Source organism: Nyctibius grandis, chromosome 10 (assembly GCF_013368605.1).
Source record: "Nyctibius grandis isolate bNycGra1 chromosome 10, bNycGra1.pri, whole genome shotgun sequence".
NCBI classification, from domain to species: Eukaryota; Metazoa; Chordata; class Aves; order Nyctibiiformes; family Nyctibiidae; genus Nyctibius; species Nyctibius grandis.
Window position 1 is genome coordinate 1519360 of NC_090667.1, and position 22850 is coordinate 1542209.

Consider the following 22850-nt stretch of genomic DNA (forward strand, 5'->3'; position numbering starts at 1 on the left):
AACAAGCATGCTCCAAAATGGGGTGATGGTGGAGATTTTCAAAGGGTTAGGGGAGGACGGCGTCAGTGAGAACCACAGGCTTCTCGGATACATCCCTCATCGTCGCTCTGGGCTTGCGGGCTGACCAGGGCCTGTGAGGTCAGGGTTGTGGAGCCACCACTTCGTTTAGATGTTCAGATGCTTTTGTGAAGCCAAAAAGCGTCCGTCTCCCACACACATGACATTCCAGAGATGTCAGACAGCTAGAGAGAGGTTCCCATGGAGCACCCTGCCTCGGGGCTCTTGCCCTCTCTGGCTCGCACAGCCTCAAAACCAGATTGTCGCAGAGCGAGAGCCTGTGCTGGATTTCCACCGAGGTCCTTGGGGCTGCTCTGTCCTCTCCTCGCCGCTGCGTGAGGTGCTGCGATGAGTCCGTGCCACCGCTGCATTACGTGTGCGAGGAAACATGCGGGGAATGTCTCTGGAGTGCTCCGCAGGCACCGAGCGTTTCGGCTGGTTCTCACCGTAACGGCGAGGCAGGACACGTCCCTCGTGCTCGGCTGAGTTCGTGTCTGCGTGCAAAGGACTGTGCAGGCCGGCGTGAAGCGTGTCCCCAGAGCTGGGGGTGTTCACGTGGGAAAATCGAACCTTCCCGCAGCAGCAGCCAGGCTTGCTTGGGAGAGGAGGCTGACAGCGTGATGATAAATAGCGTGTGTGTTCCTGCGAGTGCCCGGTGTGTGTGGGGCAGCCCTGCCATCGTGGGGCCGCTCGGGTCCGAGGGGCATCACCTCGAAGCAGGTCCAGACCCTGCTTCCAGCAGGCTGCTCCAGCTGTTGGGTCCTAATCCAAGGGGATCCTGGTGTTCAGCTCTGCCACAGCAAAAAGGTTGCCTGAAAAAGGGCTGCCAGAGCTGCCCCCCAGGAACGCTCTCCATCCGTCTTCTGCAGCAAAGGTGTTTCCAGCTTGTGTTGGTGACTATAGGTTTATTCTGGAGTTTCATACAGAATTAATAGCTCTTTCAGCTTATATGATTTTTTCAGATAGAGTTTTCTTTTTCTGCTGCCCTGAGTATTCAAATTATTCTGTGCTAATACACCTTGAGGCTTTCTGGAGGCATGTGTTAGTAGGATATATAGCAGACAGCTTATTAGCGTGATGACTGGTTTAGCTCTTGGAGCTGAGTGGCTGTGGTATGTGAAACTTCTCTTTCTGGTATCTTCCAGGCAGTATCACAAGGAGACTTGTCCAGTAGCTGGAGGAGCAGTTTGTGGAGGTGGCTGTGAGCTGGTTGCGTAAGGCAAACTGGGAAAAAGCGTACAGTGGTGACCAAAACTCTTGGGTTCCCATTATATCTCTGTTCCCTTGTCTAAAAATATACTGAATAGTGGTATTTATTGTAATCAGGCAATAAATTCTGGAAACGTATGTGGGAATTAGCTATGTTTATTTTAAGTGGTAACTAAAACAAATAATCTTGGTGGCTGATATCCAGCATGGCTTGGTTGGTGTGATGGGGATCCAGATCCTCTTTCCCCTCTTCAACGTTACTTTTGAACTACCCCAAACCTTTTCCATGTCACTCGTTAGGGGTGGGCACTCAGTTTCTCTCTTGGCCTTGTTCCACGGCCATTTGTATTTGCCAAGTGTCTCCTCTTCCTCGTGGTAGGGCGGCGAGGAAGGGGAGAGGTCCTGCTGGGCAGGTCAGTTGAGTGCAAGCTGGGAATGCATCTGCTGCCTTGGGTGAACTTGGGAAAGTCTCTTACTAGATAAGGTGATAACATTAGCCTCTTGTCAGGGTTAATTGTGAGGTTCCATTAAATTAAAAGCCTCAGCACATTCTGAATAAATAATTTTGAAGAGAAACGAACCGAGGTGCTTTGGTGTGTTCTTGTTTGTCTGTATTTGAGGTTCTTTTTAACCAGACTGAAGGAAAAGTAATGTTTGTGTTTTGGTCTTTGCTTTCTGGGTTTTGAATAGCTCGTGGGGGATGGAATTCTCAGGCTGACAAAAAGCTGAACTTTCTCATCCTTTAAGGTCATTTTGGAGGAAATGTCTCTCATTTTTGGTTCCATAGTTTTGTCTGTTTTAACCAGCTTTCCACATTCTCAAAGGCAACATTCATGTTTGCAAAACATTGTGTGCATAATGCCTGGCAAATCCTGTTTTGCTGCTTTGTAAACTCCCATCCAGGGCTTGTCATAGGGACAAAATGCATGTTTAATCCTTTCTTAATTAAGAAAGACCTCACAATTAATTAATTAGGCTTCATAAATGTTATAGGGAAATCGCTAAGTAACAGCTTAAGGAAGCATTTTAGTGTGAAAAGTCAGAGAAGAATCTAAGCCAGAAACAGTTTGTTTGCAAAAATTAAAACTGATGTTACATTCACAGGCTGTGAATTCATCATCTTGGATGTATGTTGTATAAGAAAAGATGAGAAACTTTGCAGTTAAGCAGTTTGCCTAAGGAGTTCCTCCCTAAAGGAGAGAACCTCAGCTTTTTAGTCGTCTTGCCTCTGTAATGTGCAGTGGCTTTCATTTTTATTTGGCATATCTTGGTGGTGACTCCATATCTGGTTTCTTCAGTGATGTTTTTGCCTGCCTGCAGTGCAGCTGGGAGCCGGGAGGGATGTGAATAAAGGCTTGAGTGTCTGGGAAAATTCTTGGCATTCTTAGGAGAGCGGTTTAAAGGGGGGCTGAGAATTGTTTGGTTTTGGGTTTTTTTAGCATGAGGTTTTTATTGGGGGAGTGTGCAGCAACTGGAGGTGACTGGCTGAAATGGTGTTGTGTACGTGGAGGAGTGGCTCAGAGGTGGCTGTGCTCAGGTGTGCAGTACCTTGGAAAAGAGAAGCAAGTGACCTTGCCTTTGCTGGAGGGATCGCAGTATTACCGTTGACAGTTCTTTAGGACTGCCACAGTGGGGAAAACACTGTTGTCCTCCCTGCATGGGCATAGTGAGGCCACCTGAGATGCATCTGCGTTGGCCATCTGAGATGTGTCTTGTTTGACCATGTACCACCACTAGAGCGAGAGGCTGAAGCACAGCAGGTTGCTATTGTAAGACAAGTGGTAAATCAGCATAAACCCCACAGCTAAAATTATCTCTGTAGGGTTTGGGGTTTTTTCCTCCCTTTCTTCTTCCCCCAGCCTGTTATTAACTGCTCCACAATGGGGATCTGGAATTTTGAGCACATGCTTAAGATTAACTGAAAACCTTCAGACTTGTGTATGTGCTTGTGCTTTGCAAATCTGTTTGAGATTAGGTGGCATTTAGATGCGACAGTTTTAGCCTAAGAGGTGCTGAGATCTCCAGTGGCCAGCCCCAGCCGAAAGTGTGCTCTTCCTTTTGTCTACAGTGCCACAGGCACCCATGAGGTCACGCTTACGGCGCCTAAGCCTTCTGTCAAGACTTACTATGCTCAGCATCCTCTGGCTGATGTTAGGCAGCCTCAAATCTGGCCTTGTTACCTCTCTTGGGCAGTCTCTTTCTGCTTAGTAGGCTGCAAAGTGCAAGCTCGTTCATTGATGCTGTACTAACTCTAATAGTCTGTAGCCTGGGAGTACAAGATACCATTCTGAAGTGTGATAGTGTCTGTTTTGAATGTTGCTGGCACCACAGAGGTGCTTTTCAACCCTCAGGTATGGTGTTGCTGTCACTACCCCTCAGCTGCTGAGCTTGGCAAAAGAAATGTTTTCCTCGTGGAAACCTGAGCCTGTACTTGCTGCAGTTTCTTTGCAAATGTCAAGTGGCGTTTGTTGAGCCAGTATTCAGAGATGGGGTAGGATCTCCTGGGAGAGGTGATTTGCCAGGTTTTTCCCCGTTGATCCAGTTAAAGTGGGCTGAGCCCCAGGGAGTGCCTGCTTGGACAAAGCAGCTGAATTTGGCTTCTGACACTGTTTGCCCAAAGGTCTCTGGGCAAGCACTCAGCTGCCCCATGACTCGGTTTGCTTGTGAACTGAGGATAAATCTACCAGCGCCTCCGTAAGGAACCTCGCAGGGACGGGTGTTAGGGTGAGGTCCCCTCTGCATCACGCAGTTGTGGGGTTGGGGTAGGGACCCTGCCTGTGCTGGACCCTGAAGCAGACCTCCCTGTTCCGTGGGTTTGTGGGCAGATCCACTTGCCCTGTACAGTTTGAGAGGGGCCAGGCAATGCCGGCAGCATGGCTGCTTGGGGTGCTGGTGTGCACGAGCCTGTCCATGGGACCAGCTTGCTCTGCTTGGATTTAATAAAGAGCCAGATCTCATTCAGTCCTTTCTCTGCTCAGCTGCAAATGAGACTCCCTGCATCAGGACTGAATAATTCCTTGATTCCATGCATTTCATAGAATCACAGACTGGTTTGGGTTGGAAGGGACCTTAAAGATCATCTCGTTCCAACCCTCTGCCACAGGCAGGGACACCTTCCACTAGACCAGGTTGCTCCAAGCCCCATCCAACCTGGCCTTGAACACTGCCAGGGAGGGGGCAGCCACAGCTTCTCTGGGCAACCTGGGCCAGTGTCTCACCACCCTCACAGGAAAGAATGTCTTCCTAAAATCTAATCTAAATCTCCCCTCTCTCAGTTTAAAAACCATTCCCTCTTGTCCTGTCACTGCTTGTCCTTGTAAAAAGCCCCTCTCCCGCTTTCCTGTAGGCAGGAGACAAGGAATAGCATCCTACAAACCCCACTGGTGTATGTATTAATCTCTGTTGCACGCTCTGTTGTGGTGGCGGGTTGTGGATGGGGAATGAAGCAGCTGAAGTCACTGCTTTGTTACTAGCAGCAGGCCCCAGCTGTGCCGGCCCCCGCGGTGGCTGCCCGCTCCGTCCCACCGCGGGAGCCCTGCCAGAGGCCTGCTAGGCCGATCCAGGAGCTGCAACCCGTCTGCTAGCGCTGTCTTATCTTTCTGTTTTGATTTGACTGTAAATTGGAGGGCAGAGGATCTGACTCCACGGCCACGGTGGTGCGAAACGGGGCGCCCGTGGGTGTACCCAGCGCAGAGGCCTCTGCGGGGCCTTGGGGTAACGGGCTGCACCCAGCTTGGAGGCGGACCCGTGCTGCAAAGTCCTGGGGGATTTGGTATTGTTTAAGGTCAAGATGTCATCCAGGATTGAGGAATTTATAAACAAAGGTGTGCCTTGGCAGTGGGAATTGAAGCACTATGGGAAAGTGCTGTGCAGGTGTTGTGTTGTTGCCTCTTGCTGTTTTATAAATGTGTATGGAAAACGTAAATGGAGGAAGCCCAGGAAGAGAAGGGCCTGAAATACCACTGCCTGTGAGCTCCCGGAACAGGAAAGCTCTAATCCGAATGGCCATGCCTCTGCCCTGCATGTGGTGTTGGCATTTGGGGAGCTGCAGCCTGGCCCCAGCTCGGGGAGACCCAGGGCTGGAGGTGCGAAGCCTACAGAGGTGCCGGGGGGAGCATCTGGGAGCAGCAGATACACTTGCACAAAGCCCTTCACCCCAAGGGTAAGCCCTTTTCATTCAACAGAAAGAAGAAAGGACTGCGTTTCCCCTCCTTTTTCCCCTGTAGGCCTTTGCTGTTTTGCATTGGAAAATGTCAGCTGTTCATCTTTCTCACTCGTGTTTTGTTGGGCTGTAGAAACAGGAAAAGGCACCTTGGGCACAGAAAAGTGCTGTGCTGTCCCTCAGGGTATAAAACAGGGAGGCTTCACACAAGTCATGGTTTAGCTGATAAACATGGGAGTTTTGGGTTTTGCTCTTGGTGTTACAGGGCATATTCATAAATTGCTTGTACGCTGATGAGCCTGCTGTAGCAGGGCCCAAGATCTACATCACAACTCCCATCATGCCAAGTTCTTAAAAAAAAATAAATATCACCATTTAAGAAAACAAATATCCCCATTTGTGATTGTGGCATTCAAATACGCTGTTGTTTACCCATATGCTTTCACCTGCTTCATTCAGGAAAACAAGAGGGTTGTCTCAAGGAGAAAACACAAGCATATGTCACCAAAGAGCATTTCTTGTTGACATTAATTGCAAGATGACACTTCTCAATATCTTTTTTCTTTTTTTTTAACCAACTGATGTCAGAATGGTCTTTTATATCCAAGTTCCAGTCTGTTCATACTGCTCCTGCTGTGAAAGCAAGGAGAGCAGGGGCAGCACATCTAGAAGCAGAGCAAGCTGCTCCGCTGTGCACCGGGAGCCCCAGCAAGGAAAACCCTGCAGTTGAGGGGCAGCTGAACATGGAGCTGATCTCACTGCTGACATCCCCCACGGATTGCTCAGACAGGGATAAAGCCACTTTTCCTGGGAGAAGCTGCTGAAAAATGTAATGACGCAAAGTGAAACCGATGCTAATTTGGAGGTGAAGCATGAAGAGACTGGGAGAAGAGAAACTGTCATCAGATTTTTAGTGTTTAAAGGACTGTAGCCACACTGGTTGATGCTGTAGCCTGTGCCTTCTCCTCACAGGTTTCTTTAGGCTCTTCCTAGTAGAGGGATTAATTAATACGTGAATACTGTGTTGACCCTCTTATAGGGATCTGGATTTGGCCTCTCTGATTGTGTTTCTCTGCTGCCTTTTCTTGTCTCACTTGCAGTAAAGGTCCAAATAACATATCATCTTCTGTGGATGTGGTTTGTGGCCAGCTGCCCCTGCTTCCTCCCAGCCCCGTGGTCCCGCTGCACGGCACGGTCTGTGGGACCCTGCTGTGGATGGGCTCAGGAAGCTGTTGTGGGTTTGAAATGCTGGTTTTGGTTCCCTGGGCAGCTCCGTGCTGGTGTGGCTGCAGGAACGGGCCAGCGTGCTGTTGTGCATCCCAAGTGCATCCTCAGCTTCCAGCAGAGTGTCCGGGAGCCGGCGTGGCTGGTGCCACAGCAGGTTTGGTGCACTGTGTTGGGAGGTTTCTTTTCAGTTCTCAGCTAAGCACGGCAATCTGTGCTGCCAAGGGCACGTCTGTCTTTCCGCTGCACGCCAGGAGAAGGGTCCTGTGATGTAGCTGTCAAACCAGAGCCAAAGATCGATCTCCCTTCAGGGTGGCTGTTGTTCCCGTGGCTGTGCCCCCAGATGCCATTTGTGTGCCTGTTGCCTGCTTCTCGGCCTGGCCAGAGCATCTGTGAAAATGTTCAAAGGACTTTGGATTTGAAAGTTAATAAATTCTGCTCTGACCTTCCAATGAATCTTTTGTTTCCCACGAAATTCCAGATTCAAAATACAAATTATCCCCTTGTCTCTCTGCTTCAAGCCCTGAAGATGAGCTCAAGGCACAGAAGATCTTCAAAGAGCGTGTTCAAAGGCTCCAAGTAAAACCCTGGTAGCTGCCGATCACGGGATGCCATGAGTGACCCAGAAGTGGCGTTCAGGGCTGCAGCGGCTGCTTATGGTGGGAGTTTGCACTCGGAGCCATCACAAACTCTTAATTATCATGTCGCAAAATGACCAGACGGGCTTCAGGAAAGCTTGACTGCCTCATGGTTATTTGCAGCTGCAGGATGGGGTCTTGCCTGGTAAGAAGCAGGAGGGTTCTCTCTCCAGGCCATGAGATGAGGGACCTGATTCTCATCAGGCGTTGCGGAGGGCGGGAGCGTTGCAGAGACCAGTGCAACTGGAAGGGGCAGGGCTGTGTTTCTGCCTGGCTCTCGCCATGGCTGATCCCATCCAGCTCTGCCGCGTCACCTGCCTGATTCTCTCCTGCAGAGCAGTCGCATCACTGGCGCCAAACGTGGAGCAAGTCCTGCTGAAATTCTTAGCTGTTGTTTAAAACAAAAACAACAAAAAACCTCACATTGCTGCCTTGCTGCTGCCCTCGTTCATTGCAGCGTTTATATTCTGGATTGATTATTTATGCTGAGCGTTGCAGGCTGGCTGCTTCTGCTGGAAAGAATTCAGTTTTGAGTATGACCTTGATGTCTTTACTAGCAGGTGAACTGTGTCAAGCTGTCCTTGAGCTAGCCTGGGCGAGCGGGAGCTGGCCAAAAGGGTTAGTCGTTTGGGGTGAGACTCGCCAGTCAGTTGCAGGGAGGTGCAGGCAGAAGTGCTGGTGGTTGCTCATCAGGGTGGTGGGAAGGTTCCTCTCCAGGGCAGGTCAAAACACCAAACAACACAAGTGGCCAGAAAAGCTGGGTGTGTTAGCAAGGCTGTCAAGCTTGTAAGCTCAATGGATTGGAGGGAAAGAATAAAACAAGAGAATACTTTTTTTCCCCTTTCTTTCTTTTCCTGGTCTTATTACTTTCCAGCAGTTGTTGCCGTTGTTTGTCCTAACACAGCAACAACAGCAAAATCCCTTCAGAGGCTGAGTGACAGCTGAAGGCACTGCAAGCACAGCAAATGGTTTTCTGCTTGGGTATCGGCAGCGTCTTGGACTTGGACCAGATTATTATCGCTGCTTACAGAAATAAAAGGAAACTCTGCTTTTCAAGGTCACTGATAAAAACGTTCCGCTGAAGTTTCACTCATTGGTTTAGCACCTTTAAGAGATGATGAGCAGTTTTGAGTAAGTGTATTCTTGTCCCGTAACGAACAGCGACTAAATGCCAAAAAAAAAGAAGAGAAAAAGAAAGCCCTTTGCGAACGCATTTGGGATTCCTCTGGCTGAAGCATGACTGAATTCTCAATGCAGCCTTGCCTAGCTGGAGCCTATTTTGAAATCCCGAGCACTGGTGCTGCCTGTTGCCTGGAAACCTCCTCCCAGCCTCGGGCACTCTCAGCCTAATCATAGCCCTCGGCAGCCTTCATTTATTTCCCATCCAAAATGTCATCCCAGGCTTCTGGTTTGTGTTTTTATTTGCTTGTTTTTGTTTATTATTTAAAATGAAAAGACACCAAGCATAACCATCGGACTCGGTGACTTTCTGTGGGAACGGCTTGCTTGGCTCTCGCTGCATTGCAGTGGTGGGAACTGGTAGTTTGAGCTCTGTGAGGTGGTGGCTCGGAGGGGCTGGGGGGGAGAGGAGGAGTGGGGGCTGAGGGGATGGGGCTGAGAGCCCGAGGAAGCCCCTCAAGCTCTGTTGATGCCAGGTCTGAGCCATGCAGTGGCTTCCTGCGCCTTGTGACAGTCTCCTCCTTAAGAGGAAAAAAACAAACCCTAAGCAACGCTGAGCCCTTTCCCAGCACACGTTGGCCCACGTTCCCCTTCCCGGTGCAGTTGCACCATCCCATGCTGGATCCACAGGTCAGTGCTGGGCTGCCCGGATCAGCACGGACTCATGTTTCTCCCTGTGTGCTGGGGACTGGTCCTGCATCGGGGTCTGTCCCTGCAGAGCTGTTAGTCTGAGCTTTAGCATCAACGTGTGGTGACAGATGAATGGAAGGAAGTTTGACGTGGCGGTTTCTGTGTCTTAGGGGCCCTTTTTAATTCACCTAAACTCTTGGCCATCTTAAAACCTTAATTGGAGCCGTCTCTCCCACAGGAGAACTTTAAAAGATTGCTATTTCCGCTTGGTTAGTGAGCGCGATCGATCCCGATGGGATCAAACAGAATTGATTGCAGGAGCCCAGCTACGATTCGGTTGTGTTTCCATCCAGGGGAGTCCCTTGGGAGAGCACTGGGCTAAAACCATCTGAAAGTTGGTCACAAGTGCTGACCAGGACAGCCAGAAGGTTTGTACGTGAGGCATCAGAGCTGCTTCAGTTGCTCACAGGTGGTTCTTGTGATATAAAAGGTTTATTTTACAAAGCTGAGAATATTTGTTCTACCTCAGGCAGAACTAAAGGAGGCTTTGACTCGAGATGCAGTTGAACAAAGGTTCATGTTTTATTTAGCAGTCTTACTGCAGGCATCGAGCAATACACGAGGTGTATCGCGGCGTTAGTTTTCCTCTTGAGTTAATTTAAAGTTTGACAGCCAGCTTAGGCCCTTCTCAGGGTGTGCTCTTGTTAATTCTGGATTGTCAGGGACAGACGGAAGAACCAGAGCCAGGCAAAGGGCAGACACTTTTTCCATCCCTGTTTTCCACTGTGTGCTGGTGATTAAGAAAAGTAGTAATTTACCAATTAACGGTGAGGGTGAGTGGCTCATGCTCAGAAATGGTGTATCCTTGGAAGGGTAAGAGTGCTTGAGGGGCTGCAGGGACAGTGGTCTGGTCCCTGGGCTCAGCGTTGCTAAGCTGGGTAGAGAGGTGGCAACACCTGTTGAAATATTTGTGCAAATCCAAACTCTTCTGTTCTTAACCCCTGGAAACAGAAATGTCCCTCCTGTCAACTCCTCTCTCCTGGAATTACAGCTGGTCTGGGCTGCCTTTCTGTACAACGTGGGGCACAGGCCCGTTCTCTCCTCGGGTGTTTAGTGTCTCAGACCAGGTGATCAGCTTCCTCTGGGGGAGGGAGGAGGCAGAAGGGAGAACAAAGTGCATGTGGGGGAGGCAGGAAGAGGAACCGCGGAGAAACGGTGGGAAACTGTGTGGTTGCAGATGGTAAAGCAAGAGGGTTCCTCGCCCTGCCTGTGCCACCAGCACCCCTGGACGCCGGAGCGAACAAAACCACGCTGCTCATGGCAAGAGCAGAGGGAAAAAATCGAGTGCTCGGGGTGAGGGGAGTGCAGAGTCTGTCAAGCTGAATTCAGTGCTGGAGAGTGTAAGAAAATAAAAAAGGATGAGGAGAAATGAGTGCTAAAACACACGGTGGTGGGTTTTCCTTTGCTAATCTCTCCCAGTGGTGTGTGGTTGGAGCTCATGCTAGTGTTTTCTTTGTAGCCTGGTAGCTTAGTTCTCCCAGTTCCCCATTAAGACCAGTATTTTCCCCTCTCTTTTCTGTTGGTGGCTGTCGGAAGGTTTGAGCTCTGGTGTGCCGAAACACCAGCTCTCACAGGCAGCGTTGGGGTTTGTGTCGGTGGCTCTGCAGTGCCCGGGAGGGTGGTTGTTTCTTGGGCTCGGTGGTTCCTCTCATGTCTCTGACTTGCCATCTCAGTGCAGTTCTGCTAACCTGGCTTCTTCTCCCTACCAGAATGAAGAGAAGAGGAACCTTTCCCTGGGGGGCCATGTGGGCTTCGACAGTCTCCCCGACCAGCTGGTCAGCAAGTCCGTCACACAAGGCTTCAGCTTCAACATCCTCTGCGTGGGTGAGCATGGTCCTCTGCACACAGACGTGGGCTGAGCTGGCGGCGCGGTGAGGTTGGGACCAGGATTTCTTGTGTGTCCTGCTGTGCCACGGGCCTTGGCAGTGACTTCAAGCAATTCTGAATTGCTTGATCATTTTACAAAAGAATGCATAATAATTTCAATGAACTTGTGCTCTCCAGAACTTGGTGCTTCTGAGCTGTGACTTTCACAAGTGACTGTTGGAGACTCGTTGCCCAAAATTAGAGTGAGTCTTGGGAAAAGCTTTGAGAGAGTTGGGGCTGTTCAGCCTGGAGAAGAGAAGGCTCCGGGAAGACCTTCTAGCACCTTCCAGTACCTGAAGGGGCTACAGGAAAGCTGGAGAGGGGCTTTTTACAAGGGCATATAGTGACAGGACGAGGGGGAACGGTTTTAAACTGAAAGAGGGGAGATTTAGATGAGATATTAGGAAGAAATTCTTTGCTGTGAGGGTGGTGAGACACCGGCCCAGGCTGCCCAGAGAAGCTGTGGCTGCCCCCTCCCTGGCAGTGCTCAAGGCCAGGTTGGATGGGGCTTGGAGCAACCTGGTCTGGTGGAAGGTGTCCCTGCCCATGGCAGGGGGGTGGGAACTGGATGGGCTTTAAGGTCCCTTCCAACCCAAACCATGCTGTGATTCTGTGATATATCAACTTTCTGCCTTTGGTGAGGCATGGAGGGGAGGAAACGGGTATGAGACTGTCCAGCTCTGCGTTGAGCTGAGCTGCAGGTGCAGGAGCTGCAGAGAGTGGCAGGGAGGTCCGAGTGGCTGAGCCTTGTGGATCAAACCAGAAGAATATCCATAAACAGTGAGGTGTTGCTCATCTCCTCCGCTGCAACAGCTTTGCAATAGGAAGGATTAAGGGAAGACTGTACGTGGCAAGTTAAATACTTCCATTTGCAAACTGGAGCTACCTGGATAGTCCTTCTCAGTAGGAGCAGCTGAGTTTTACTCCTCCTCATCTGAGGACTCAAAAGACTCTACTGTACTCTCCCCAGCTTCTCTGGTGCAGGATCCCAAGCAGAGTCAGGGTACATGGAGGGGAAGATGGTGTGTTTTGCTGTGCTGTATGGTCCTCGCTGGGGAGCTGAGACCAAAGTGGTGTGTTAGCTTTGCATTAAGCATGGAGGCCTTGGAGAATGCAGTTACCTCTGTGACAATTATATGTCTGTCCACAAGCAATTTGTAGTGACCTTTCGCAGTATAATTTAGTTCTGCTCTGTAATTAGTGTTCTTTGAAGTACCTGTGACAAATTCATGCTGCAGTGAGCTGATTATTTCTCCTTCCTAGGTGAGACTGGCATTGGGAAATCCACACTAATGAACACCCTCTTCAATACCACGTTTGAGACGGAGGAAGCCAGTCACTATGAGAGCGCAGTTCGCTTGCGGCCACGGACCTACGACCTGCAGGAGAGCAACGTCCACCTGAAGCTGACGATTGTGGATGCGGTTGGATTTGGGGATCAGATAAATAAAGACGAAAGGCAGGTCTCGTGCCATCTGCTTGGCTTTTCTGGGCTTGCCTCTGATGCTTAGACGTGGACTGCCTGCAGTCCTGCTTGCAGTGTTGTAGAGGAGGTGTCCGTGTTTCTGTTCGTGGAGGAGCTCCCTGCAGTGGCTCTGCTTCTGGGGGCTGACTGTAGAGGGAGCTGGGTGAGGAGACAAAAAGAGAGGTCATAGGAGGTCTTTCTAGCAGAGAATGGTGTCCTCCAGGAGTGTGAGCAGTTAACGAGCTGTCCTCAGTGCAGGGTTGGGAATTATCTGTTCTGGCAGTGAACGGTGTCTCTGGACCCGTCTTGTTTAATTACACAAACATCTTGCTCAAGCCCCAGATAAAGGCTTTCTGGGACTCCAAGGTCTCTCCTTGGTCATGCTGCATTGCTACAGCCAGATGGCTCAGCCCTGAGATCTGGGCAAAGCTTGATCTGTGGGAGTAGTCGTCTTCCCATGCTCCACTGTCCTTAGACTTTGCAGGGCAGCCTCAGGGGACTCCAGCAACCTTTGGATCATAAGGTCTGTGTGTTAATGCCACACTTTTCCTGTTGTAAGGCTAAATTGTTTGAGTCTTACAGCTACTTTTTAAATGATACTGTAGTATGTCTAGGAGAACTCCGTAAGCCTTCAAACTGTTTAATTTTGAGCTCCAGTATCTGGGTTGCTAATGGTCTGGTTTTAGTTACAGGCCGATAGTTGAGTACATTGATACGCAGTTTGAAAACTATTTGCAAGAAGAGCTGAAAATCCGCCGATCTCTCTTCAACTATCACGACACGAGGATCCACGTCTGCCTGTACTTCATCACTCCAACTGGGCACTCACTCAAGTCCTTGGATCTGGTGACAATGAAGAAGCTGGATAGCAAGGTAAGGGTTGGAAACCATAGTCCCTCTTTCTGGAAGTGGTGATGCTTCTGTTAATATTGATTATCCTGTGGAAGGCTCTGTTCCTTCCGTGTAAGTGCTGGCTCCTTCCTGTGTGTTAGCTGAGCTGTTTTTAGGACTCTGGTAAAACTTAGTCTGCCCTGGGGGTTGCTGAGGTCCTGTGTCTTTTTTTCTCACTGGCTTTCTTGAAAAAAGTCAAGTGAAAAACCGGTTTTCAAGCTAGCTTAGTGTCCGTCACTGTAAGAATCTTACCAAGGTTAGTTCATGTTTATCAAAGCCATCAGCTGCATCTTTATTAGCTCTTCTTTATAGGTCAGGATGTGTTCCAGCTCCTGCAGTCGAACTGTGGAAGCTGCAGAGCCACCCCTGCTGTCCTGCCCAGTCAGCAGGGACAGGGGGGCTGAGAGCAACCAAAACTGTAGCTGTCCCAAGGTGGTGGTCAGTACAGAGGAGACAAGGGCTGAAGAGAAGCGTTGGCTGCACGTGCTGGCACACAGGGAGTGTGTGAGCTGTCAGTGCTGGTAGTGCCAGATGAGCTGGGTAGATCACACTGTCTTCTGAAAATGTAAATATGGTGAGAAACTCTCAAGGTCATAGGAATCCTAAAAGTGGGTTGTGAGAGGGTCTGCCTGGGGATTGCTGCTTTGTGCATAAGCTGCTGCTGTGGGGCAGTAGGTTGCTTAACCGGCCACCGCTGATATTCCTGCAGCTCGGAGGAGGTTTCTGACACTTCTGGTTGTTCCAGCTGGCTTCCAGGGAGCTGCAGGAGGCTTCAGAGGTCACTAGTGACAGCAGCATCTCTTCTCTTCTTTGCAAGAATTTCCTGTCTTTCAGAGCAGTATTTTAGCAGCAAGGGGGTTTCTCTCAGCGGGCAGATCAGTCTGCAGAGGGGCGGGCAGGGCAGCTGGGACCCTGCACTAACTGGGCATCCCTGGGTCACACAGGGAATGCTCTCTTCTCTGGCTGTTGGCCACGTGCGGCTCTGTTGGACTTCCCTGGCAGGTAGAGTTCCCTCTCGTGGAGTCCCTGCTGTCCGCCCTCGACACCCGGGGCTCTTGGCCTGATTTTCCTTGGCCCCGCTCCAGAGCAGGCGCTGGCTTCCCATTGCAGTGGGTTGTTTGTAACCGTGGTGGCTGTTACACTGAATCCAAAACCTTTCCCTTAATAAACTCTTGTCTCTTGGCACAGTGCCAGCATTACATGTTCCCAGAAGTATGTTTGGAGAAAAGCTTTTGCACGATTCCCCTTGGTGCTGGTGGTCCCACAAAGCTTTTCTCTTCCTTCCCTTCTGCATTCCCTACTTTTCACATTTCCCCGTGGCTGTCTTTAATGTGGTCCTTGGGTAGTACCAAAATAAATCCTTTGTACTTCTGCAGAGATGAGAACTTTGTGCACACACAAGCTTTTTATATTTCTAAACTTCCACTTAAATAGTCCTCTCTGAAGTCACTTTATCCCTTTGCTCTCATCTCCCTTCTTACCACAGCATGAGAACATCCTGGATTTTGTGGTGTGGTGGCCTTGCACAAGCAGCATGGAAATGAATAAGCAAGTAGAGACCATTGATATTTTCTGGCTGTCAGGGGTTTATGTTGTATTTGTGCATCAGTGTCATCCCAGGGGTTCAGGGTGCTTTCCAGGCGTTCCTTAAAGATTGGTGCATGAAAGCGCTCTGCCCCTTTCCCAGCAGACATGAACCTTTGTGCTTGGGGGCCAGCGCATGTGCAGAGCGAGCTGGGGTGTCAGCAAAGCCCAGGCAGCTTTCTGTCTGCTCCAGCCTGGTGACAGCGAGTGGTCGCCGTGGCTGAGCAGAGGTGACGTGCTCTGACTCAGTCTGCAGTCGCGTGAGCACACCTGAACCTGGCTCTCCTCTTGGGAAGCTTTACATGGCTGGTGGCCCCTGTGTCACAGTTAAAGAACGGAGCTCATGGAGACAAAAGGTGTGTGGGAGGCAATGCTTTGCTGTGTGCTCTGCTGGCTCAGCCTCTGGGGCTAGTTTAGCAAGGGTTTTGTAGGAACCTGGCTCAGGTACACCTTAGCTTTAGCACACCAGTGGCGTGGCACCGGGTTAGGGCAGGCTTTTGAATCCGTGTGATGATTTCACTAATGAGTCTTGCTTTTAGTGTAAAGTTTACAAAATCCCTTGTGGGTGAAGCTGGTTTGCAAACAAAATCTTCCATTGTACTGTAATACAATATTTGTTTGTCTGAGCTCAGCTGTTGTCTGGGGTATTGAATTGCAGCCAGAGAGCCAGAAGCATCTTCAGAACTGGGTCTAGGTAGATGAAATGTGGCTGCCTGGCTGGTAGGTGGGAAGCACGTGTGACCTGGCAGGGGTTGGCTTTAACCTGGAAGAAGGAGGAGATAAATATATAAGATAGATAAAACTGCATGTGTATCAGGTGAGAAGGTGATTTATTGATTTAAACCACAGTCCTGCCCTGGAAAGTGACGGCACAGCCGTGTGCTGTCGTGGGCACCCTGGGGCTCCCTGGTTGTTGTCCCTGGATGGTGTTCACGAGCTGTGGCTATTTGCTTGCCCTTCATGAGCTGACACACTGGCCAGGGGGATGCTTCAGGCTGGTTTGTGCCTCTCCTGCTCGGTTTCCACGGTAGGATTTGCCTGTTGGCTTCACTGGGGCTTGCACGTGGGAACACTTTGGAGACGGGGAGAAATCCATCTGTATTTCACGAGGTGAAAATCCATGTAGTCTTATTATATTAGAAACATTATTTTTCTACCAACTGTCTTACTTCAGCACAGTCTTGTTAAGTTTTATTCTTGGAGAGGAGAAATAACTCTGTGGTCGGGATGATGTAAGAATGAGGTGTATTTTATGAGTGTGCGTGTGAGTTCACTGTCTTGTCTGAAGCACAGACTTCCTCTGGCCCTCATTCCAGCTCCAGCAGAGGCTTCCAGCACATGGAGTGACACTCCAGGGGACACTGCATGCCTGTCACATTCAGTGGGATGACACCAGTAGTCAACGTCATTATTTTGTTACTAGATCTTTAAATAGAGAATATTGCTGTTCTGCCATGAGACACAAGAAGGTTCTCTGGGATTTTGCCTGCAACCCCAGGTAAACATTTGTGGAAAAGTAAGAGTGGAGAGAGAAACCTCACACGCTTCTGGCATCACTTGCTTTTATTGGGTTTTTAAAACCTGTTCAGGAGGGAGAGGAGAGGTGACTCTTCTTCTCTAGCTAGTTGTGTATCAGTTTATTTGGTGCTAATCTCTGTGCCACAGACTGGCCTCTGCACAGAAGTGGATGTGTGGAAGGTGCTGTAGGAGGGCAGGGTTAGACATCCAGTTTGGTTTGGTAGCATTTCATATTTTGTTTGTTTCTTGTTTCCAAACTTTTCTGTCCTTTCTCCTTATTACAAAGGGCTGAGCTCATTCTAGACTTAGATGGCTTTTGGGTGCCAATGCTCAAAATCGGAGAAAGGAAAATGGGAAGATAATTGTATGGTATCTGGGTATCACTGTTAACCGTGGGTTTCCAGCTTGTGGGTTTCCAAGGCATGCATGAAATCAAAATAAAAACAGTAATAAGTTAAAAAATGAGGAACTCACAAGGGAAGAAGAGAGGAGGAGGGAGGTACACCCAAATGCCACTTCCAGGACTCCACAGTATTGATGTTGGCTGTTGATTACTGGAAATACAACAACTTGTAAAACCCTTTTGGGTTTTGAACTCTGTGGCAGCAGGTGCTGGCAGAGTTGCCTTTTCAAAGCATGAGGAACCTGGTTGGAGGGGACTTGAACCAGCCTCAGTTTGCACCTTCTCTGAGTGACCACAGAGCCTGCCTTCTCCTGCAGCTGGGAAAGCTCTGCCAAGCTCCGGGCTCTGCGCCTCCTGCAGCACTGTAAGCAGGGCTGAGCTGGTGCTTTGTGGAAGAAGAGGAGGGAATTGCTTGGACCAACTGAAAATGGACTAAAATCACCTCTCGTGCTGTTTGTCAGCGTGCCTGGCTGGCTGGAGGGCACGAAGCCCTGCACACAGCAGCTCCCCGGCAGTGCCTTTCCCCTCGCAGACACCGCTCCTGAGCAGGCGGTGTGTGAGCCCTGAGCTGACCCTTTTTCTGTGCGAGATGGTGGATCTGAGCCTCCTTGGCTCTTGGCAGGTCAGCGAGGCACCCAGCTGTGGTCGTGGCCCTTTTTAACCTTTGTAACGAGGACATCCACCTGCTGAGGGGTGGAGGGAGCAGCAGACCTTGTTCTGTGTGGGTTCGTGGTCCTTGGTAAAGGAGGCCAGGTCAGTGGCTGAGGAAAAATAAGGAATTTATCCTCTCAGGTAAATTTGCAATGGGCAAATGAAGACTATTTTCTTTTGGAGCGAGTAAATGCTCTTTTATTTAGTGAGTGCTAAACCAGAGTGGGGAGAAAAAACAAGAAGTATGGAAAAAACACTGAGCTCAAAGGGAACATGAGCTGGGAAAGCAAAGTAATTTATTTTAATGGGCACCCACTGGAAACCAAATGGCTGCTATGAATTTCTGCTTTGTAGGACAAAAAGTGTTGGCTGTTGGGAAATGTTAGATGGCAAATCAGACTTTCCCCTCATTTGTGTGAATTCTCGTGTTTCACTGCTACGAATCTGGCTGCTGTTCAGGCAGACGAGCTTTGTTGTTGTTTGTTGAAGCCGTGGTTTGCAGTGTTGCACTTGGCTTTTCTGGGCAGAGCAGCGTTATCTAAGAGAGGTTCCTGTGGCAGACCCTGCCCCACTGTAGCTCTCCCAAGCATGAGGCCATAGTGAACCATATGTGGAAAGAGACCTGGGGGTGCTGATAGACAGCCGACTAAACATGAGCCAGCAGTGTGCCCGGGTGGCCAAGAAGGCCAATAGCATCCTGGCCTCTCTTAGGAAGAGTGTAGCCAGCCGGTCTGGGGAAGGGATCGTCCCTCTGTACTCGGCACTGGTGAGGCCGCACCTTGAATCCTGTGTCCAGTTCTGGGCCCCGCACTTCAAGAAAGATGTTGAGGTGTTGGAGCGAGTGCAGAGGAGGGCGACCAAGGTGGTGAAGGGTCTGGAGGGTCTGACCTACGAGGAACGGCTGAGGGAGCTGGGGGTGTTCAGCCTGGAGAAGAGGAGGCTCAGAGGTGACCTTAGTGCAGTCTACAACTACCTGAAGGGAGGTTGTAGCGCAGTGGGAGTCGGCCTCTTCTCCCAGGCAACCAGCGCTAGGACAAGAGGACACAGCCTCAGGCTTCGCCAGGGGAGGTTCAGGTTGGACATGAGGAAGCATTTCTTCTCAGCAAGGGTCATTAGCCATTGGAAGGGGCTGCCCAGGGAGGTAGTGGAGTCCCCATCTCTGGAGGGGTTTAAGAAAAGCCTGGACATGGCACTTAGTGCCCTGGTCTAGTTGCCATGGTGGTGTCAGGGCAATGGTTGGACTCAATGATCCCAGAGATCTCTTCCAACCTGGTTGATTCTGTGATATCTCTCCTGAAGGATGGGGGATGTGGCCCTCGTTTGCCCTCGATGTTGGTATGTGCTGGGCTCGGGGGACCTCCCCACCCCGCAGCTTGCGGGTGGCTTTGAAACCTGGGCTGATGAAGCTGCGTGGGGTGTTGTGCTCGGTGACTGCTGATGTGAAACCGAAGCTGAGCAACAACAGCATGAAAACGGATCTCCTGCTGTGTGGCACCCTGCACCTTTCCTGGGTGGTCCGTGTGATCCACACACCGGAGCTGTGATCCTCACGGAGCGGCTCGGGGAACCCTGGGGAAGGATCTGCAACCGCTGCGAACGCGGCTGAGGAGTCCCTGCTCTTTCTGCTGGAGCGTGGGAAGGCTCCACACCAGCTCGCTGCAGCGTTTCACCCCTGTGCTTGTCTTCTAAAACGGCTTGTCAGCACAGCCAGGAGTGATAACTCGAGCTGTGACAGTTACGCTGTCTCTACGTGTAACAACATCCATAGGCAAGAGCAGAGGCTTTGATCTGCTCCTTGGGTATTTATTGCGGGGTGTTTGGTTTATCTGGAAGTCTTGTAGCCAAATTAGTCCTGGAAAACTCTTCCCTCTAGTGTTCAGCTGGGCTTGTGCTGCAGCTCGCATGCAAAGCGTAGCACCTCTGTGGTTTTATGAAATGTAAAGCAGCTCCCGGGGTAGGACCTGGGTCACCCACAGGCACCCACGCTCCCGACAGAGCTGCTTGCTCACCCGGTTGTTTGTCCTTCCTCCCTCCTGCTGCAGGTGAACATCATCCCGATCATTGCCAAAGCAGACACCATCTCCAAGAGCGAGTTGCACAAGTTCAAGATAAAGATAATGAGCGAGCTGGTCAGCAACGGCGTGCAGATCTATCAGTTCCCCACGGACGACGAAGCGGTCGCTGAGATCAACTCTGTGATGAATGTGAGTAACGCTGCCATCCCATCGCCTCCAGGAGTTGTGACAGGTTAAATTGCTGCACAAAAATGCATTTGAAGGGCAAGTTTCATTGGGATTGTCCAGACACTACATCTGTTTGAAAGTTGAGCTGTGGATCTGACAGATGCCTAAGGCTGATGCATACAGAATTAATTAAAACGTGGCTCTTAATTAATCTGTGGGCTCTCTGGAGAAACTCAGCTCGGCTCTAAAATGTGTTTTATTTGAATTTCTGAAAGAGACTTTCTTCAAAATTCATTCTGTCTGCTTTTAGGCTACTTTTCATTTGAGGAGGGAGAAACTTTGAATAAAAATTTTACAGTTAAGATTTACATTAGCCTTGTGACTTACGAGGCTGAGCAGAGAAAACCCAATTTAAAACAAGGAATAAAAAATGTTAGATTCTATTTTGTCTTTTTTGAAATTCAAAGATCAAATTCAGACCTGGCTGAAGCAAGTGCAAAACACCTACAAGTTTCCTGCCTCCCGTGTCAGAGCGTAGCTATTGCAGCAGAAAGAGCTGAAACGTTTCCATGTTAATTTTTTAAATAAAAAGCAGCTTTTTCATCAAAATGAACATTTTCCTGCATAGCTGTTTCTGATCACATGCTTTGTCTTTTCTTTCACCCCTCCCTTTTTTTTTTTAACTTTCAATACCCAGTTGATTTCTGGGTCAACTTGATACATGTTTTCACTATAATAATTTGTTTTTGCTGGATTCATGAAAAATTTGGAGGATGCACTCTTTTGAAAATAACTGCAAGCTGAGTGCATTGGGGAGGAAAACAGGAGCCACACTTGCCTGGTTTTTCTTTTTCTTTCCCCCAAACACCTAATGAAAATATTGAGAATGAAAAATTCCCCACTTCTGGGTCCGTTTCCTCCTAAATGTGAAGGATTTTGTCAACCTCACCCTATGGAAGTGCCCGCTCCATGGCTGCCCAGGGAGGTGGGGGAGTCACCATCTCTGGAGGGGCTTAAGAAAAGCCTGGACATGGCACTTAGTGCCATGGTCTAGTTGCCATGGTGGTGTCAGGGCAATGGTTGGACTCGATGAGCCCAGAGGGCTCTTCCAACCTCATTGATTCTGTGATTCCTCTCCTGCCCTGCTTGAGGACAGCACCCTGTGTCCTTCCTGCGCTCGGTGCTTTGCAGGCTTGGAGAGCAGCGAGCACATGGTGTATCCTGCACGTGTCCCTTTCAGTGCCCACACACAAACTGCTGTGCCAAGGCCTGTTGACGGATGTCTCTGTGCTTTCTGTGAGGCTCTTGGTGTGTGGAGAAGCTGCAAGAACAGCCTGACAAATGGATAGAGGGAGCAGTAATGATCGTGGTGTTCCTACAATATTTCCCCATCTTGTTCAGTCGAGCCAACATCGCTAGTAAGCCGTGCTGTGGCCCTGTGCTGCTCTCTGTCGTAATATCCCTGGTCATAGTAGAGACTGCTCTGAGTGCTGGAGACTGTTAGCTTCAGAGGAAGGACTTTTTGAAGTAGATCCTGTGAGGGGGGATCTGATGATCAGGCTGATCTCTGAGGGGTTAGCCCATGCACCGAGTCCCTGCCCTTGGCTCTGTTTCAGGCTCATCTGCCCTTCGCTGTGGTCGGCAGCACGGAGGAGGTGAAAGTTGGGAACAAGCTGGTGAGAGCTCGGCAGTACCCGTGGGGAGTGGTGCAAGGTAAGGTGCTGCGAGCCGGGCACTTGCTGCAAACCTCCCCTGTGGGTGCTGGTGCACACGCTGGCACCCTCCCCAGCTCTGCCCACCCGCACGTGGGCACGAGGTGTCCTGTACAGAATCATCCTGTGCAGCCTCTTGTGGGATGGCCAATCTTCCCTTTGAATTCTCATTCCTACTGACAGGTAGTAACAGTCAATGGGAATCCCTGCATCCAAGGGGCTGTGTTGTGCCCTGTGTGGGACAGCAGGCAGGTCAACAGAGGTCCCTGGGAGGGGAGTGTCTGGAGTTAATCTGGGGGTGCCTTTGTGCTGCCCCACCACGTGTGCAGTTTGCTGACTTCTCCCTTTGCTTCCATCAGTTGAGAATGAAAGTCACTGTGACTTTGTGAAACTGCGGGAAATGCTGATTCGAGTAAACATGGAGGATCTCCGGGAGCAGACTCACACCCGCCACTACGAGCTGTACAGGAGGTGCAAACTGGAAGAGATGGGCTTCAAGGACACAGATCCAGACAGCCAGCCCTTCAGGTGAGCGACCTTCACGTCAAGCATCAATTTAGAGCATTAGTTTGGTACTGAAACCCTAAAAAAAAAAAAAAGAGGTTTGTAGCTGGTATCCACAATGCTGGGCTGGAAAATACTAGCAGTGGGTTTGAACTTTGCAGCTGACTTTGGTGGTGTTCCCTCCTTTGCCTGTTTGTCTTTAAGCAATGCAGGCAGGTGTGCGTTTCCCCATCCCTAACTCGGTGGTGTCCAAAGAGTCTGGATTTCGTTTGCTTTCTTCCCCAGCCTCCAAGAAACATACGAGACCAAAAGGAAAGAGTTCTTGGGCGAGCTCCAGAGGAAAGAGGAAGAAATGAGACAAATGTTTGTTAACAAAGTCAAGGAGACGGAGGCAGAGCTGAAGGAGAAGGAGAGAGAGGTGGGTGTGCCAAAAACCTGTGAGAGGAGCCCAAAATACAGCCAGCACAGGATCTGGGTCTGGGCAGCGTGTGAATCCTGGAAAGTACATGCAGCTCTTGAGCAGACCTCACCAGCCAAAGCACACACACACCTTCCCCCCACGCAGAGGAGGGGACATGGGGGAATGCTTGCACAACAGCACCACTGGTTTAGGTGCCTCAGGAACAACAGTCTGCCCCATCCTGTGCAGCGTGTAGGAGACTTGGCTGCTGCTTGGTGAGCGAAGGGCAATGCAGGATGTTCTGGTGAGCATCCACGTCAGGTGGACTTCAGCCCTGGAGGCTCACTGGACAGCAGAGTGAAGGGGCAGCTGGGCTGGAGTCCCCTGGGTCGGTGGTGTGAGGCCACGGGCAGCTGCCGTGACTGGGGGGGAAATAAATGGACCATCTGCAAAACTAGTGAGGAGCGGAGGAGTCCACGATGCCCACAGCCCCGTGGCAGGGCTGCAGGCTGAG

General features: G+C 50.2%; 1 protein-coding gene across 4 annotated transcripts in view; it reads left to right on the forward strand.

Annotated features, from left to right (window-relative positions):
• SEPTIN8 (septin 8) overlaps positions 1 to 22850 on the forward strand; it is a 43873-nt gene that overhangs the window by 5070 nt on the left and 15953 nt on the right. For 3 of the 4 annotated variants that reach the window (XM_068408466.1, XM_068408467.1, XM_068408469.1), the window contains exons 2-8: positions 10869 to 10983; positions 12289 to 12484; positions 13177 to 13363; positions 19580 to 19741; positions 21337 to 21433; positions 21792 to 21960; positions 22222 to 22354. In XM_068408466.1, coding sequence (XP_068264567.1) covers positions 10869 to 10983; positions 12289 to 12484; positions 13177 to 13363; positions 19580 to 19741; positions 21337 to 21433; positions 21792 to 21960; positions 22222 to 22354 — 1059 coding nt within the window. The remainder of the gene's footprint in view (positions 1 to 10868; positions 10984 to 12288; positions 12485 to 13176; positions 13364 to 19579; positions 19742 to 21336; positions 21434 to 21791; positions 21961 to 22221; positions 22355 to 22850) is intronic. The other variant, XM_068408468.1, reaches the window with a different exon arrangement.